Source organism: Mastigoproctus giganteus, chromosome 4, assembly GCF_048544385.1.
Source record: "Mastigoproctus giganteus isolate SK-2022 chromosome 4, ASM4854438v1, whole genome shotgun sequence".
Lineage (NCBI taxonomy): Eukaryota > Metazoa > Arthropoda > Arachnida > Uropygi > Thelyphonidae > Mastigoproctus > Mastigoproctus giganteus.
In genome coordinates, this window is record NC_143578.1 from 191,805,981 (window position 1) to 191,822,717 (window position 16,737).

At 37.5% G+C, this 16,737-nt stretch overlaps 1 protein-coding gene across 2 annotated transcripts in view; it reads right to left on the reverse strand.

The window, feature by feature from the left end:
- Positions 1 to 16,737, reverse strand: part of Snrk (SNF related kinase) — a 152,893-nt gene that overhangs the window by 98,705 nt on the left and 37,451 nt on the right. For both annotated transcript variants that reach the window (XM_090371948.1, XM_090371949.1), the window contains exon 2: positions 4,774 to 4,915. In XM_090371948.1, the coding sequence (XP_090228074.1) occupies positions 4,774 to 4,915 (142 nt within the window). The remainder of the gene's footprint in view (positions 1 to 4,773; positions 4,916 to 16,737) is intronic.

Here is a 16,737-nt window from a genome sequence, read left to right on the forward strand (position 1 = left end):
TAACAAAAATGCGAGACGAAAAAAGAAATTGTTAACAAATATTTGTATTGTTGCAATCATACTTACTGCAGTAGTAACTTCAGAAAGCATGATTGTGACATCATACTATTCAAAAATCCTAAAATGTTAGAACTCCAGACACTGTCGTATCCAGTTATCATAGTAAAGTGAGGCATGACGACCAGGTTTTTAAGTTTTTTTTTTTTTTGAGATAGACCTAGGAACGTTTTACACATTCACTTATATGCATGATTAAGGGGGTAATAAGCTGCATCTTCCACCCCCCAATCCACTCCCAACTCGAGATATCATACTGGTCAAGAAAAATGCATCATGCGCTCTAATGAAACTACTAGTAGTACCTCTAGTGGAAGCCGCGGTGACCGATCAAATTTACTCGGTAGAAACTCGGAAAAACTGCGAGCCCATTGTTAAAATATTCACAGCTCATCACTGGTGGTGAGTGAGTGCACTGAATTCGTTGAGTGCACTCACTTGCTCAGCCTTAAATTTATTTAAGCTATCAACTTCCACAATAAAAGATGGAAGGCTGTTCCACCAATCAACTAAAGGCAAACTTCCACACATCTGTCTTACAACTGTCTTTCCTCAATTTGAATTTATGCCCTTTTAGGTGATTATGCTGAGCAAAAGGAAGAATCCCACCAGCACTGAGCATGCTCAAACCATTCAAGGCTTTATACATCTCAATCAGATCACCTCTCAGGTGTCTAGTCTCCAAACACTGTAATCTGCAAAACTTATGAATTTCTTCGTAAGAGCAACCCTTTGTTCCATTCACTAATCTTGCTGCCCTTCTCTGTACTCATTCCAAAAGCTCTACATCCTTCTTAAAATGAAGCCTGCAGACCTGTACTCCAGACAGTACTCAAGGTGTGGCCTGACCATCGTCTTATACAAGAGAATAATCACCTCTCTATCCCTGCTAGAAAAATTCCTGTATATCATTGACAAGACACCATGAGTTACTCTTGCAGACCATCTGCACTGCTCAGAAAACTTCATACCTGCCTGCACAATTACCCCCAGGTCCTTTTCATTCTCTACCACTGTCAGTATAGTACCACAGAATTGATACATTATTCTGGGGTTACTGCTTCCCATATGTAGTACTTTACATTTGTCAACACGTCCCTAGCATGGGTCATGGAGTAACAAATTAAAAAAGTCAACTGTAAATTACTTAATAAATATAACTTCCGTAAAGAAAATATACATTAATTAATATACTAATTAGAGAAGAGTATAAGTCCCTCCCAACTGCAAGTTTGATAACTGCAGATGTCAGATAACATGGTTTTATATTCATATACTAAAATTTTAGTCAATATGGCCTTGTTTTAAGGCCTAGTTCAGGTAATGTAGAACCTTGGTAAATTACCTAAACTAGGCCTTAAAACAAGGCCATATGGACACCAGAACTACATAGTGTTGTTCTGGTGTCCCCATGGCCTTGAAGACTTTGCAGCAACGATGCCACTTCACATGTAGAAATCCATCTTGCTAGTGAATAGCACAGTGGAAAAGGGGGGGGGGGGTTAGAAAATGGGTAACTCATCACAATCAGGATCCTTAAAATATAAATGTTAAGACAAACTTACATTTTTCCTGAACTTATTTGGATTTTGCACTTTTTTTTTTTTTTTAAGTTCCTGTAATCTGATAATAGGAAATTTAAAATATTGCTGATTGAACTGCAATTTAATAATCTGGTACCATCATCTCATTCTTAACTTTTCTTATTGCATTGTCAACCTTGTCATTGATTTTACTCTGCACAAATGAAAAATGAAATTCATTTGTTGATTAATATTTTTCTCCTAATCCTCCATTTTCTATAGGACTAAATGTTTTTCCAATTGTGGTACATTTCAGGAACACATCCCCACAATTACAGGGATTCCTGTAATTAAGGTGCTACATTAATAACTATGATACTGACAATACACATAAGTTAAACTACTAGTAAAAAAGAACAAACATACTGTTTTCTCGATAAACTTAAATTTTTAAAATAATCACGACATATTTATAAAATATATTGCATATATATTTTATAGGTGACAAAACTTTTCTATAAACTAGATGACTTATTTATATCAGCATGCTAGGGAAAGTACTAGTGATAAAAATAATCTAAATCTGATCACCACCTAGATAGCATCATACCACTGACAGTATAGGAACCCCTAGAAGAGTAATCATAGAAACCTAAATTGGATAATAAAGTCATAATTATGGAATACCTTAAAAGCAGTATCCGCAGATGCCACAAATGTACGTATGTCATTATAAAAATATAGAACAAGGAGAATGCAAGACGGCTTAAAAAGCAATTTAACAGTTTAATTAATAGAAGAAAAAGATGGCATGGAACAGATGTAAAACAATAAAAAGGGTAATTTTACAACAAGTATAAGTTGATATCTAACAGTTTCAGAGAGAGAGAGAGAGAGGGGGGGGGATTAGCTGGCAAAGGCCGACTACAAGAAATCACTGGCTAAGACAGCAGAGAACGAGGATAAAGAATTTTACACATGTGGATAAGAAGAAGAAGATATTTGGTTTTTAGGAGCATTAGCAACTAAGGCCATATTGCTAAGAAGAAGAAGAATAGGAATTAAACAAATCAGACTCTTATAACAATTGCAGGTGACTTTTGTTGAGTAGTATGAAATTAGCAATATTGAAATTATGGAAGACGTCTTAGAAAATCTTTCAAGTCTAAAGGGAAATAAGCCCCCTGGAGTTGACAGCACATACCCAGTAGTTTGAATGAGAGAGTGCACTGAACCACTAAGATAAATCATTGGACTCAGAGAGTATTATATATTATTGTTTTATTGTTAAGCATCTAAAGCAGTGGTTTTCAACTGGGTGCCACAACAACATTCCAGGGGTGCCACGTAATTTGGGTTTAAGTTACTTAAACTTATTATTATTTAATTTATATGTTTATTTCATTATAAAAAGGTGTATAGTATCCTTTTAATTTTGTGGTGATCTATAATTGATGTTTACTTAGTACCTCTGTATAAAGAATAAAATTATATACTGTATATATATAATTTGTTAATTATATTATTGTAATAAATATCATATAACATATATATATATTTTTAATATATATATTTTTAATATATATACATATATATATATATATATACACACATACATACAGAGAGAGAGAGAGAATCGGATCTAACAGGCAGAAAATTGAGTAGGGGTGCCACAAAATAAAATAAATTACTTAGGGGTGCTGTTATTAAAAAAGGTTGAAAACCACTGATCTATAGGCTTTGAAATGTATGCCATCTTTATATATATGATCTGATTCCTTCAAGAAGGTAGAAGTATCACAAAATTTTATGATTATATATACACCAATGAGCTAAAACATTATGACCAGCGAGTCGTTATGCAAATCGAAGCAACTGCAGGTGAACTATGGCAAGTGCGTGGGTCGGGACATGGCATACAAAACACCCGATACTGAGGTAGGTTAATCAGTTACCCTTGTTCTTCAGATGAAAAAGGCAGCGGACTTAAGCAAGTTTCACAAAGGCCAAATTGTAATGGCCAGACGAATGGATCAGAGCATATCCAAAACGGTATGGCTGATGGGGCACGGTCAGCTGTGTTGGATGACCACAGCTCATCAATGATCGAGGTGAGTGTAGGCTCTCCCAGATCATACGTAAGAACAGAAGGGCGATTGTGGTGCAACTCGCCAGTAATTGAAATGCTGGTGATGGGAGTAATGTGTCACAACACACAGTTCATCAAACCCTGCTGAAAATGGGGCTGCATAGCCGCAGGCCGCTCTGAGTGACCATGCTAACCATGGTTCACCAGCAACAGTACCTACAATGGGCACACAAGCATCAAAACTGGACCTTGAGTGATTGGAAGAAGATCATCTGGTCCAATGAATGACATTTCCTGTTGCACCATGTGGACAGCAGGGTACGTCTGTGTCATTTACGTGGAGAAGTAATGCTGCCTGGATGCACCATGGGACGAAAACAAGCCGGAGGCAGTGGTGTCATGCTTTAGGCGATGTTCTGCATCAGAGTGCCAGGCACTCTGACGTCTACCACCTACCTAAACATCATTGCTGACCAGGCACACCCTTTCATGGCAACGGTCTTCCCCTCTGGCGGTGCCATCTTTCAGCAGGATAATGCATCATGCCACACCGGCCGGATTGTTCAAGACTGGTTAGGAGAACATGAGAAAGATTCCAGGTATTGCCCTGGCCTCCAAATTCACCAGACATCAATCATCTGTGGTTTGTGTTGAAACAGCAACTCCGATCTGCGGCGTCTCAACCACGGACATTACAGGACTTAAAGAATCTGCTGGTTACGTGTTAGTACCAGATACCATAGGACACATTTAGAAAACTTGTAACGTCCATGCCTCGGCAGGTACGAGTTGTTTTGGCTGCACGTGGAGGACCAACATCATATTAAGTAGGTGGTCATAATGTTTTGGCTCATCGGTGTATATAAATAACCACTATGAAAATTAATGCTTCAAAGTGATAACACTATGCTTAATATTATTATATAACAAAAAAAAATAATAAAATAATAACAAAATGCTAGAAACTCTGAACATAATAGAAGGGTATAATACATTTGCATGCATGTAACCTGCAAATAAAACAATTTTCTTTCCATGTGATGCTAAAATGTTTAATTATATAAAACATTATAATAAAAAAAAAATTATAATTTACATTTTTACCTGCGGCAACCCTGAGAAATATGTTGTGGAATCGTATATTTACAATCCATGATCATTGTTAGTGTTTCACTATCATTAGCTTCTTGAAATGGTGCATGACCACATACTAACATATAAAGTATAACCCCAAGGCTCCAGACATCTGAAAATAATTTAACATTTACTAAGTGCATAAAGGAAAGACAATAAATCAAAATTAAGCTCTGAACAGATGACTTTCTCCCAGATAGCAAACATATTGTTTCAGGACTATTATATATAAGCTTCTAAAAATAAAATGAAAAAATTTGAAAATTGTATGCATCTCTGCATCAGTCACCATCACTGGAGAAACCAAAGCATCCCGAATGATGGGAAATGAACACACACAGAGAGAGAGAGAGAGAGAGAGAGAGAGAGAGAGAGAGAGAGAGAGAGAGAGAGAGAGAGAGAGAGAGAGAGAGATGCATGCAATTTTCAAATTATTTCAATCACAGTTTAAAATACAATCTTGCAACCGTTATTAAAATGAAAACTGCTTTTAAACAGACAGCAAAAACTGCTTTTGAACAGCCAGCTAAGATCAAAAAACATCAACAAATATGGATACTGCACATATAGGAATACCTGTTATCCAAAAACATTTTTCTTTAATTCTTTAACAAAATTTAATATACTGACCTTAATATTAATTACACCAGTCTGTAAATCCAAAAAATTTCACTGCTGTTATTTCAATATTTTAATTTGGCAATGCTATCAAAAATAATATGCATTTTGTTCCTTTATGTGAGATTTTTCCTAATTAATAAAGAATGGATTTTCCTAATATATCTGCTGGTTACTTATGTTTGAATTTTAAAAGTTTAACTATAATCAGTGATTAATTTTAAACAATTTTATTTATCAGATTAAAGAATAGAACTAGTTAAAAATATTTAAACAAATATTTTTATAAATTTTATGAATAGCATGCAAATAAAACCACGTACACAGTGCAGCAATTTGAAAATGAGACACATGAGACAAGTGCAGGTGCTGCCATCTACTAAAGTAAACATGAAATGAAAGCGTGATTGTTCCACAAGTAAAGCAGTCAAGATTAGTGGAAATTGCCATTGTTTCAGAACATAGTGTGAGCTGATCTGCATGTTTCTCCTGTGTCTGTGTTCGGGAGGACTAATGGAAGAAAAACAAACATCAAGTTCTGTGTTCGACTGGGAAAAGTGCATGGAGAGAACCTATCTCGTGCATGTATGTGCGAGTGGCATAAATGTATTGCCCATGGAAGAGACTCGCTGGAAGACAACGAACACTGCAGAATTGGTTTAAACGCCGGAGTTGATTGAAAAGGTGTGGGAAATCATTACCAATGACCGACGTGCAATGCGCCAAATGATTTCAGAAGATCCGTACATTAATAAGGAAACCATTCACAAATAATAAACCAGGACTTGAAGAAAACTAAGGTCTGTCCTTGGTTTGTTCCAGATAGTCAACAACAGGCATGAGTTGAACACTGCATAGACTCATTGAGGTGGCTGAAAGAAAATACTGAATTCGATCATTAAAGGTGATGCGACGTGGTGTTTTCAGTATAACGTAACATCAAAGTGCAGAGAAGTCAGCAAACTCCTCCAAAGCCAAAAACGTTCACAAAGAAAATTCAAAAATCAAAACCATGATCATCACTTTCTATGATAGCAAAGGGAACTGTGCACAAAGAGCTCGTGCCCAATGGCCAAAGTGTTACTGCTGCCTACTATTTGGATGTAACTTTTTTTTTTGAAAAGTTTGTTGCAGAGAACCTGTCATGTGCGGCCTCAGCATGGAGAAGGCAGCAGCTGCCTCCTCTTGCATAACAATGCATCAAGCCATAAGGCCCTCATTGTTCAGGAGGTTTTGTCTAACAAACATGTCTACGTACTTTCCGACCAATTGTATTCACAAGACTTAGCCCTGTGCGACTTCTTTTTGTTCTGAAAGCTCAAGGAAGCACTGAAAGACTGCTATTTTGAATGTCACTATTCAAAGAGCTGTGATGAAAATATTGAACAGTTTACCAGGCATGGTCTTCCACCATTCAATTCAGTTGTTTCATGATCAATGCATGCAGTATGTGGACAAGGAAAGAAATTACTTTGAATAAACCAAGGTTTACTCATACACAAGATTATAATAACTTAGTTTACTCATACATAAGATTATTATTTATATTATTATTTTTTTTTTTTCTGCATAAATCTCGTTTTCCTATTGCTGCACTGTGTATATGCTAAGTGTCTACTGTCTCCACATGTACCAGGGAACTCCTAGTGGATAGATTTTCATGAAATTTTGTATTTGGTCTTTCTAAAAATATTTGTCGAGCCAAACCAAATTTTATTAAAATTGGACAAATATAAATATGGCAATTATTTATTTATTTTCCATACAACCTGTGTGAAAAAAAAAAAAAGAAATTCGTAGACTAAATGTAGTTTTAATGTGGTATTATTAGCTTTAGACAGCCCACACTTCACATGTATTGTTATGCAAGCTCACGAACATGTTACCTGTGAAGAGATGCACATAAACAGAAGAAAAGAGAAAAAAAAAGTAATACGGGAGTAATAAATATGACACAATTGTAATTAGAGTCCCATCAGGTGCGTAATCTGAGCAAGAGGAAAAATCCATGAGCATTGAGCTTGCTCAAACCATTCACGGCTTTATACACCTTAATCAGATCACCTTGGAGGTGCGTAGTCTCCACACACTGAAATTTGTAGAATTTAAGCCTTTCTTAGTAAGAGCAACCCTTTGTTCCCCTCAACAATCTTATTGCCCTTCTCTGCACCCATTCCAAAAGATCTACATCCTTACTAAGTGAGGCCTCCAGACCCTTTACAGCACTCAAGACGTGGCCTTATGCAAAGGGAGAATCACCTCCTTATGGCTGCTAGCAAAGTTTCTATATATCATTGACAAAACCCATGAGCTGTCCTAGCTGCATGTTCACACTACTCAGAGAATTTCAGGTCTCTGAGTAGTGCTGCACAATTACCCCCAGATCTTTTTCATTCTCTACTAAACTGAGTGTAGTACCACACAGTTGATAAGTTACTCTGGAATTACTATTACTCATTTGCAGTACTATGTATTTATCAATGTTAAAATTCAACTGCCATTTCTCAGCCCATTGGCCCAATTTTCCTAGATCTTGTTGAGGTAGCTCACCCTGGTGACTGTCATTAACCACCCTGCCAACCTTTGTATCATCTGCAAACTTAAACATTAAGCCTGATATACCTTCATCAATATCACTGATAAATACTGATGGACCCAGCACTGAACCCTGGGGACCACCACTAATGACATTAGTAAATGAAGAGCACTGCCCATTGATAACCATTCTCTGTCTTCTTCCACTTAACCATCCCTTTATCCACAGCAGTAACTTACCCTTAATGCCACATTGCTCCAGTTTGTATAACAGTATCAAAGCCTTCCAGAAATCTAAGTACAGTAGAACTCTATTAAGAGGTTTTCCAAGGGAGTGGAGGTTTGGAACTGCTAACAAGGAAAAAATTCTTAGAAGGGAAAATGAACTAAGGGTATGAAATATTAACTATGTGAATAAAAATGAAAAGATACACATACATAAGTTAAAGATGATTTTCAAGTACTATTTCAGAATTTATAAATATTTTACTCTGCCTATGGGAAACATTCTTAAACTGAGGATTTCTAATTGCTTAACATTCTGTTCATTAAACTCATTACCAAGTTGGAAGGAACTAGGTAATATAACCCTTCAAATTAGAAAAATATAATATAATTAGTAGAATTAGTATAATTAATATCTGTAGCATTAAATTAAACTAACAAAGAGGGATGAATAACTAAGGCCAATATGGTAGATACGCAAAAATAGTTACTTTTTAAAGAATTACAAAAAATACTAATGGCAATCTACAGAAATAAAGTTTTATAAATTCAGCTTTCAGCATACCTTAAAAGGCCACAATTACAATAAGACAGCAATAATCCACTAAGAAATTAACAGTTCAGAACCATTAGAACTTAACAGGAAACGCTTCACTTTGCTTCACGTGGTCAATGCTATCCAATTATAGATATCAATGACAACAATTGCAATATGTCACTTCCATTATATCAAAATGTTTATACTAAACACTGAGGTTTTAGGGCTGAAAGCCTCAAACTATAGAAAATCACTAATCGAACAAGTAAGTGCAGAGCATCATTTTAGTTCATAGTCAATCACTGAAGTAGGTGAAATGGTATTGTTTTTGTTACATTTCGTATTGTGAATGCCTCCACAAGTTGCCCTGGTATTGCACTACCTCAAATAAACGAAGCTTCACCAGTGAAGAAGACATATGTTACTTATTCTTGGCAGATACCACCATCCGTTGAGAATAAGTAATATTAGTCTTCTCCACTGGTGAAGCATTGCTTATTTGAGGTAGTGCAATGTTAGGACAACTCGTTGTGAAGGCATTCACAATATGAGATTTAAAAAAAAACTATGCCATTTCACCTACTTCAGTGATTTACTACGAACTAAAATGATACCATACACTAACCTGTTCAATTGCCAAAATGTTTATATTGTTTAATATTTTTTTAATATAAAAATAAAGAATGTCTACATTTAAAACACATTAAGTGGGAAAACATCATTATAATAATAAACTGTGTATTGTTTATCACGTACTTCTTATGCGGGAAAGCATTTTACCTGGGAAACATCTTACGCGGGAAAATAATACATTACAACATACAGAGTTGATAGTGGGAATTAAGAAACCAAACCTAGTACAGGGGGAAACTTCTGCATAAGAAACTACGGGTTCTACTATATATGATTTAAAAATTATTTTTTTCATCCAATTCCTTGGTCACTGCAACTTAGTGACCTATCAGATTGGTTAGACAAGACAGCCCCTTGACAAAACCATGCTGCGATTGCGATATAATTGCATGTCTGTCCAAAAGGATCTGTATTACTTAACCAGTGATTCCATTATTTTCCCTGGAACAGACATCACACTAACAGGTCTGCAATTACTCATGTCACCTTTTGATTCCCCCTTTGTGAAAAATATATTTGGGGATATATTAGTACTTCTCAAGTCCACAGGGAACTCCCCTGAATCCAAGGATGCTCTCACAATTATGGCCAAGGGTTTGCATATCTTCTTTGCTGCCTCCTTTAATATAATTGGATAGATTCCATCCATCCCAAGTGCCTTTTTTTATGTCCATCCTCAACAATTTACCCTCCACTTTCTTTTCAGTTATTACAGTCATTTAGCTCCTTGTTAGACTTTGATAAACTTCTAGCATCCCCTACCCTAAAGGATTCCTCATGCCTGAATGTAGACACAAAATACCAATTCAATTTGTCTACAACCTTAGCAGGGTCATCAACAGTTAACCCACAGACATCAAGTGGCCCAATTGATTCATCCTCCTTCCTTCTACTGTTAATTTGCTGTTTTTCCTTTGCTTTTCCAGAGACTTCTCATAATCTGACTAAGCTTGCCTGACCACCTTTGTGACTTGATTAGAGAACTAATTTATATCTGTCATAGGCTTCTGTATAACCTGATATATATGCATCCCATGCACTTTTCTTCTCTGCAGTGTGGCTCAATAATTCACCTAACATCCATTTAGATCTAAGCCTTGAACAGTATTTCTTCATAGATATGAAAATCCTAGCTTCTCTGATTACTTCCCATTTAGATTTGCTGTTTGTCCAACTGCACACAATTTACAAACCGTCTGAGAACTCTATGTCAACCTTAAGAAAGCAAAAGCCTTTCCCTTTAGCCTCAACTGTAGTTATGTCTTTAATTAATTCCACATTAGTACATTGTGTCACTGCCACCCAGTGGATCTTTTACCTGCAGATTGCTAATGTGTGAAGAATCACTGTAGATAACCAGATCAAGAGTACTGCTTCCTCTTTTTGTCTCTCTGCTGTAGAAAAATCATCCAAGAAATTCACAAGTCTTGCTAGTGTGTGAGCGATCAACCCACAAATTCCAATCAACATCTGGAAAGTTAAAATCTCCATTATGATACATTCTGATTTGCTGGCCTACTCTATTACCCTGTATAGCTGTTTTGTATACTCATCACAATCATTAATACATTAATCCACTCTACTCTACTCTGAATTTTTGTTTTCCCAGTGCTTACAAGCACATCAAACTGACTCAACGTTGCACCATTCACCCAAGTCAAGTGGATGCACTGCCATAGATTTAAGTTTTCTTAACTAAAGGCATAATTTCCCCAACTTCTATCCTGTCTGTCCTTCCTGCATATAATGTACTCCTCATATTCAAATTCAGCATCACTTGCATTTGAGTGACACCATGTCTCCACTATTCCTACAATGTCTGCATTTGATTACTGAATCAGTACTTCAAATTTAATTACAATGCTCCTATCATTAGTGTACATCCAAGTATCATGCACGTGTTCTTACTCTTAGTTACCACACAGCCCTTGCATTCACTTGTTCCATGATGACAAACTGCAGGGCCTGAAATCCCAGACGCCTTGCTTTCCAGGTGCTGCATGTACCAATAGCAGCAATGCAAGAATGTTTTAGTTAAACTATTAATCTGTGTATCCCCCCCCCAAGCTAGCAGTTTTCCAACCCACCACTGCCTCGATAGCATCAGCAAATATTCTTGCACTCCTTCTATTCAAGCACATCCGATCCCTGTAAAAAGTCTCTCTTAACAAGTATAAACCACGCCTAGAAAAATTATACTCCATGAGCCTTGCACATTCTCTTCAGGGCCAAACTGATTGACAAGACTTTCATCACATACTCCCTCCTGTCGTGTCTGGGGGGAACTGCAGACACTTTCAAATTCAATCTTAACTTGTGACTTTTTTGCCAACATTTCCTTGTACTTATTAAATATGTCTTCAGATCCCTTGATGATTACTACAAAACTGTTCATTCAGTAAGTCATCATAAAAGTTTACAATTAATCATTTAAAAAATAAATACAATTGTTAACCATTCTTAGCAGTCTTGCAGGCTCAGATAAAGGAAAAATACTGAGGCAGAAGTTTTTAAGCATATGACTGTGTCATACATCCATATATACAGCTACTCCCAAACTTATATAAGGGTTGCGTTCCGTGGAACTCTACATAAGTTGGAATTTCCCCAAAAGATTATGCAGCACTCACAACTGTGCACACTGAATTTGATTGAAGCAAAAAGAAATATCTATGAACATATAAATAGAATTATTTATTCAATTTTTTTTTTATCTCATGTGCAGGAAAAATTTCAAAAGTGTGCAATTACAAAAATTTTACTCTAACGTTGTGGAAACCAGCACAACGCTTCAATCTGTTAAACCACCCATTGCCTGCCACAAACTTGGCTTTTGGTTCGTCGTACTTATCTTTAATATCTTCATAAATACTTTTTGCTTGAATGGCCATTACACTCAGGGACACAAATTTCTGAATCTGATTTTCCATCTTTGATATAGCACCTGAACATTGTTTTGTGATCACTGTTGATCTTAAATGCGTTGATCCTTTAACATGCACACTGTCCTTTAAAATAATATCCACTGTTGAAGCAGTGAGACCTAATTCCCATGCAATAGATAAATTTTGTACTACTTCTTATTTCTTAATCATTTTCATCATCATTTTTAAATCAATTCTGTTTCGTTTCCTAGCACTGCCACCACTTGCACTTTCCATTGGTCACCTGCCCTTCATCATTGTAATAAGTAAATAGGAATGAAGAGAAGATTCTGTAAATTTATTTAAGTTTTTTATATGATTGAAGATTTCAGTGAAGGGAAACACATTTCACCATAATAACATAAAAACCCACACAATTCCAGTTATCAGTATTATAGCAAATTCAATAAGATCGAGTTTACTACCCATTTATAATAGATTTCACTAACAGAAAAGCCCAAAAAACCAGACAGTTCAAATTATTGTTATTGTTTTATGGTAGTGACCTCCAGAAATGTGCTGTAGAAAAATACTGCAAAAGCATTCAAAACTGATTCTTATAACTGAACATGTGGATAACGATGAAAGTGTAGTGCATTCTCCAGCAGGACCACACAGTGCTTCCTCCCAGCCAATAGTAGCATTTGTAAATGTGTTGGCTGCGTGTTTTGTTTTTGCATCCTTTAGTTAAGTGGTTTTTGTGCTGTGTTTATTTGACATAAATTTATATAAAACTAATACAATTTCCATTATAAAAATGACCTTTTAGAGAGTTAAATAGCTTAGTTATATAGCAAAAATTTCAACTTCTGAGGTTTTGGAACGAATTAAAAAAAAAACCCAACAATGTGTTATTGGGTTCACATTATGACATTTTCACAATACTTCCATTTATTCCTATGGATTTGATTTGATTTGATTTGGGTTTTATTGGCGCATTAGCAGCTTAGGCTATAATGCGCCAAGACCAGGTCATGTGTAAAAGAGTAAACTTTCAGTGACCTAATTAGTTAGGTCACTATGTCAAAAAATTTAACAAATGTATAAAAAACAGAAAATTACAATAAAATGTAAATTTTATATATAAGCAAAAACGTTTATTGATTTTAAAAAGCTAAAAACAGCAGACATGTGGTCATTGTCGGATAAAATCTGGCTGAGTGTATAAGGCTCAGCCAGATGACTAAAAGCGGCAAAATAAAAATCACGTTCAGGGGTAAAACGTGGACATACGGTTAAAATGTGATAAATAGATAAAATGGTGTCACAGTTCTCGCACATAGGACAGTCATCTGCCCTCAGCAGAAAAGAACGTGTAAGATGACTGTGTCCTATGCGGAGACGAGCTAGAACAACTTCCTCCTTACGATACCTGTGCAGACTAGACTGCCATGGTTCAATTACAGGCTTTATACAATATAATTTATTCGCAGTCTGTCTATTCCACGAATCCTGCCATTGGGAATGTATCTTTTGATGTACTATTTGCCTGTAGTCTGTATAGGGGACTAACAGGCAGCGGTTATTATTGGGAATTGCTGATTTGGCTGCGGCGTCAGCCAAATCATTTCCCCTAATCCCAATGTGGCTGGGAATCCAGCAGAAGCGGATGTCATATTCGCGTTCATGGAGAACATGAATCTTCTGCTGGATGCTAGACAGAACTGGATGAGGATTATACCTCACAGATATTAAAGCCTGTAACATGCTAAGAGAGTCGGAATATAAAATGAACCGTTGGTATTGGCATTTACTAATTTGATCCAAGGCTAACTCAATTGCGTGCAGCTCTGCAGTAAATATGCTGCATTCCGAGGGAATCTGCTCTGATATAGTGCTGTCTGTAAAGACAGCACTATATCATGATTCTGACTTCGAACCGTCTGTGTAGATTGGCGCGAAGTCGGAATATTCAGTTCGGTGTGCTGAATGAAGCTGCAGGTAGACACATGATGGAGTGTCCGACTTTCCCCAGTTTCTAAGCGACAAGTCGCATGCCGGGACACAAGCATGCCAGGGTGGAAAGGGTTGCTTTGATGTTTGGGCAACCTTGTCTACCTTGATATTGAGTTCGTTGAGTAGCTCTTGGACACGAATACCAAAAGGACGATTGGCAGTCTTACGGGTTTTGTACAAGTTTTCCCATCATGGCTCAAAAACGAAGGGCCACGTAGGATGGTCTGGCAGGGATTTCAGTTTTAAAGCATACTTTAAAGACAACTGCTTACGTCGAAACGATAACGGTGGTTCGTTTGCTTCGATGTATAAACTCTGGACAGGAGATGTTCGAAATGCTCCAGTAGCGATACGTATAGCCTGATGATGGACAGGATCCAGCCATCGAAGTACACTGTCTCTGGCTGAAGAATATACTTGGGACCCATAATCTAATTTGGATTGCACAAGTGCACGGTAAAGCAGTAGAAGGGTGCATCGGTCTGCACCCCAAGATAAGGAGGAGAGCGAGCGGAGCATATTAAGGGCTCTTGTGCACTTTGTGCGGAGTTGGCTAATATGATCCAAAAAGGTCAATTTTTTATCGAATATGAGTCCCAAGAATTTTGTGTTCGCTGCTACTGGAATAGCATTTTGTCCGAGCCTTAATTCAGGTTCAGGATGAAGATTACGCTTGCGACAAAAGTGTACGCAAACAGTCTTCTCCGGCGAGAACCTGAAGCCATTAGCAAGTGCCCAGGAATTCAGACTATCGATGGCTTTCTGCAGTTGTCTTTCAATAACCCTCATGTTGCACGACTGGCAAAAAATGCTAAAGTCATCAACATAGAGGGCACTGTTTACAGTTGGAGGAAGTTGTTCTGTGATGGAATTTATTTTGATGGCAAAAAGCGTGACACTTAATACTGATCCTTGTGGTACTCCCTCCTCTTGGTTAAAGGAGCGAGAGAGTGAGGATCCCACACGAACTTGGAACGATCGTTTGGCGAAAAAGTTTTGAATAAAAAAGGGGAGATGCCCTCTAAGGCCTAGGTTATGTAAATCTTTTAAAATGCCAAATCTCCAAGTTGTGTCATACGCTTTTTCCATGTCAAAGAACACCGACACCAAGTGTTCGCGTTTTAGGAAAGCATCCCGGATGGATGCTTCCAATCTAATAAGATGGTCCAAAGTGGACCGGTTCCTTCGGAAACCGCACTGGATGTTGGAGAGAAGGTCATTTGTTTCTAGATACCAAATTAAACAAGAATTAACCATTCTCTCCAGGATTTTGCACAGACAGCTAGTCAGAGCAATAGGACGATAATTAGTGGTGACTTTTGGATCCTTTCCTGGCTTAGGAAAGGCGAGAACGATTGCCTTTCGCCAGGAGTCCGGAAACTGCCCTTCAGTAAAGATTCTACTATACAGAAGGAGCAGACAATCCATAGATTTTGGTGAAAGATATTTAATCATTTCATAATGGATGCCATCTGGTCCAACGGCACTTGCTTTGGAAAGAGCGAGGGCTCTTTTCAGTTCCTGAATAGTGAAACCCCCGTTGTAGGGATAAATGCTCTTACATTTAAAGTTAAGTGCCTGTTTTTCGATTTTGTATTTCAGGACCAGGAACTCTGGGGAATACGAAGATGTTGCAGAGATGTTAGAGAATGTTTCCCCAAGAGCATTGGCTATTGCAGTTGGATCTGCAATAGCGCATCCATTATAATCTAGGATTGAAGAAGGGTGGGATGTATATTTCCCCTTCATTTTCCAGATTTTATCCCAGACTACCTTAGAGTTGGTAGACTGGTTAATAGATGATGTAAAACGGATCCACGATTCCTTTTGACTCTGACGACGGATGTAGCATGCTTTGGCTCGTGCACGTTTGAAGGCTATAAGGTTGTTCGTGGTAGGATATCAGCGAAATATCCCCCACGCTTTGTTTTGAGCCTTTTTTGCTGCTGTGCATTGTGAATTCCACCAAGGTTTGGGAAATGGTGGAAACCAGGCAGATGTTTTTGGAACAGCATTCGCAGCTGCTTGGACAATATTTTCTGTGATGTACTTAACTGCATCATTGATAGACTCTAGACTAACTGTGCTAAGATCAAAATTTGCCTGATGTTGGAAGGCAGTCCAGTCAGCCTGATCAATCTTCCACCGTGGTAACCTGAAGGGAAGACATGGTCTCCCACTGTGTAACGAGGTTATCACAGGGAAGTGATCGCTTCCGTATGGATTCTCCTCCACTTCCCAAGTGAGTGAAGGGAATAGAGAAAGGGAGCAGATAGAGAGATCAATGGCAGAAAAAGTACGGGTAGGCATGTGGAAGAAGGTGTTTTTTCCAGTATTTAGAAGGGAAAGGTCATTGTCATTGAGCATACGCTCTATGACTCGTCCCCTTCCATTGATGTTAGCACTACCCCACAGGGTGTTATGTCCGTTAAAATCCCCGAGAAGTAAGAAAGGGGGAGGCAGCTGCGTTAGAAGATCATCAAGGTCTGCCTGGGAGATGTCAGT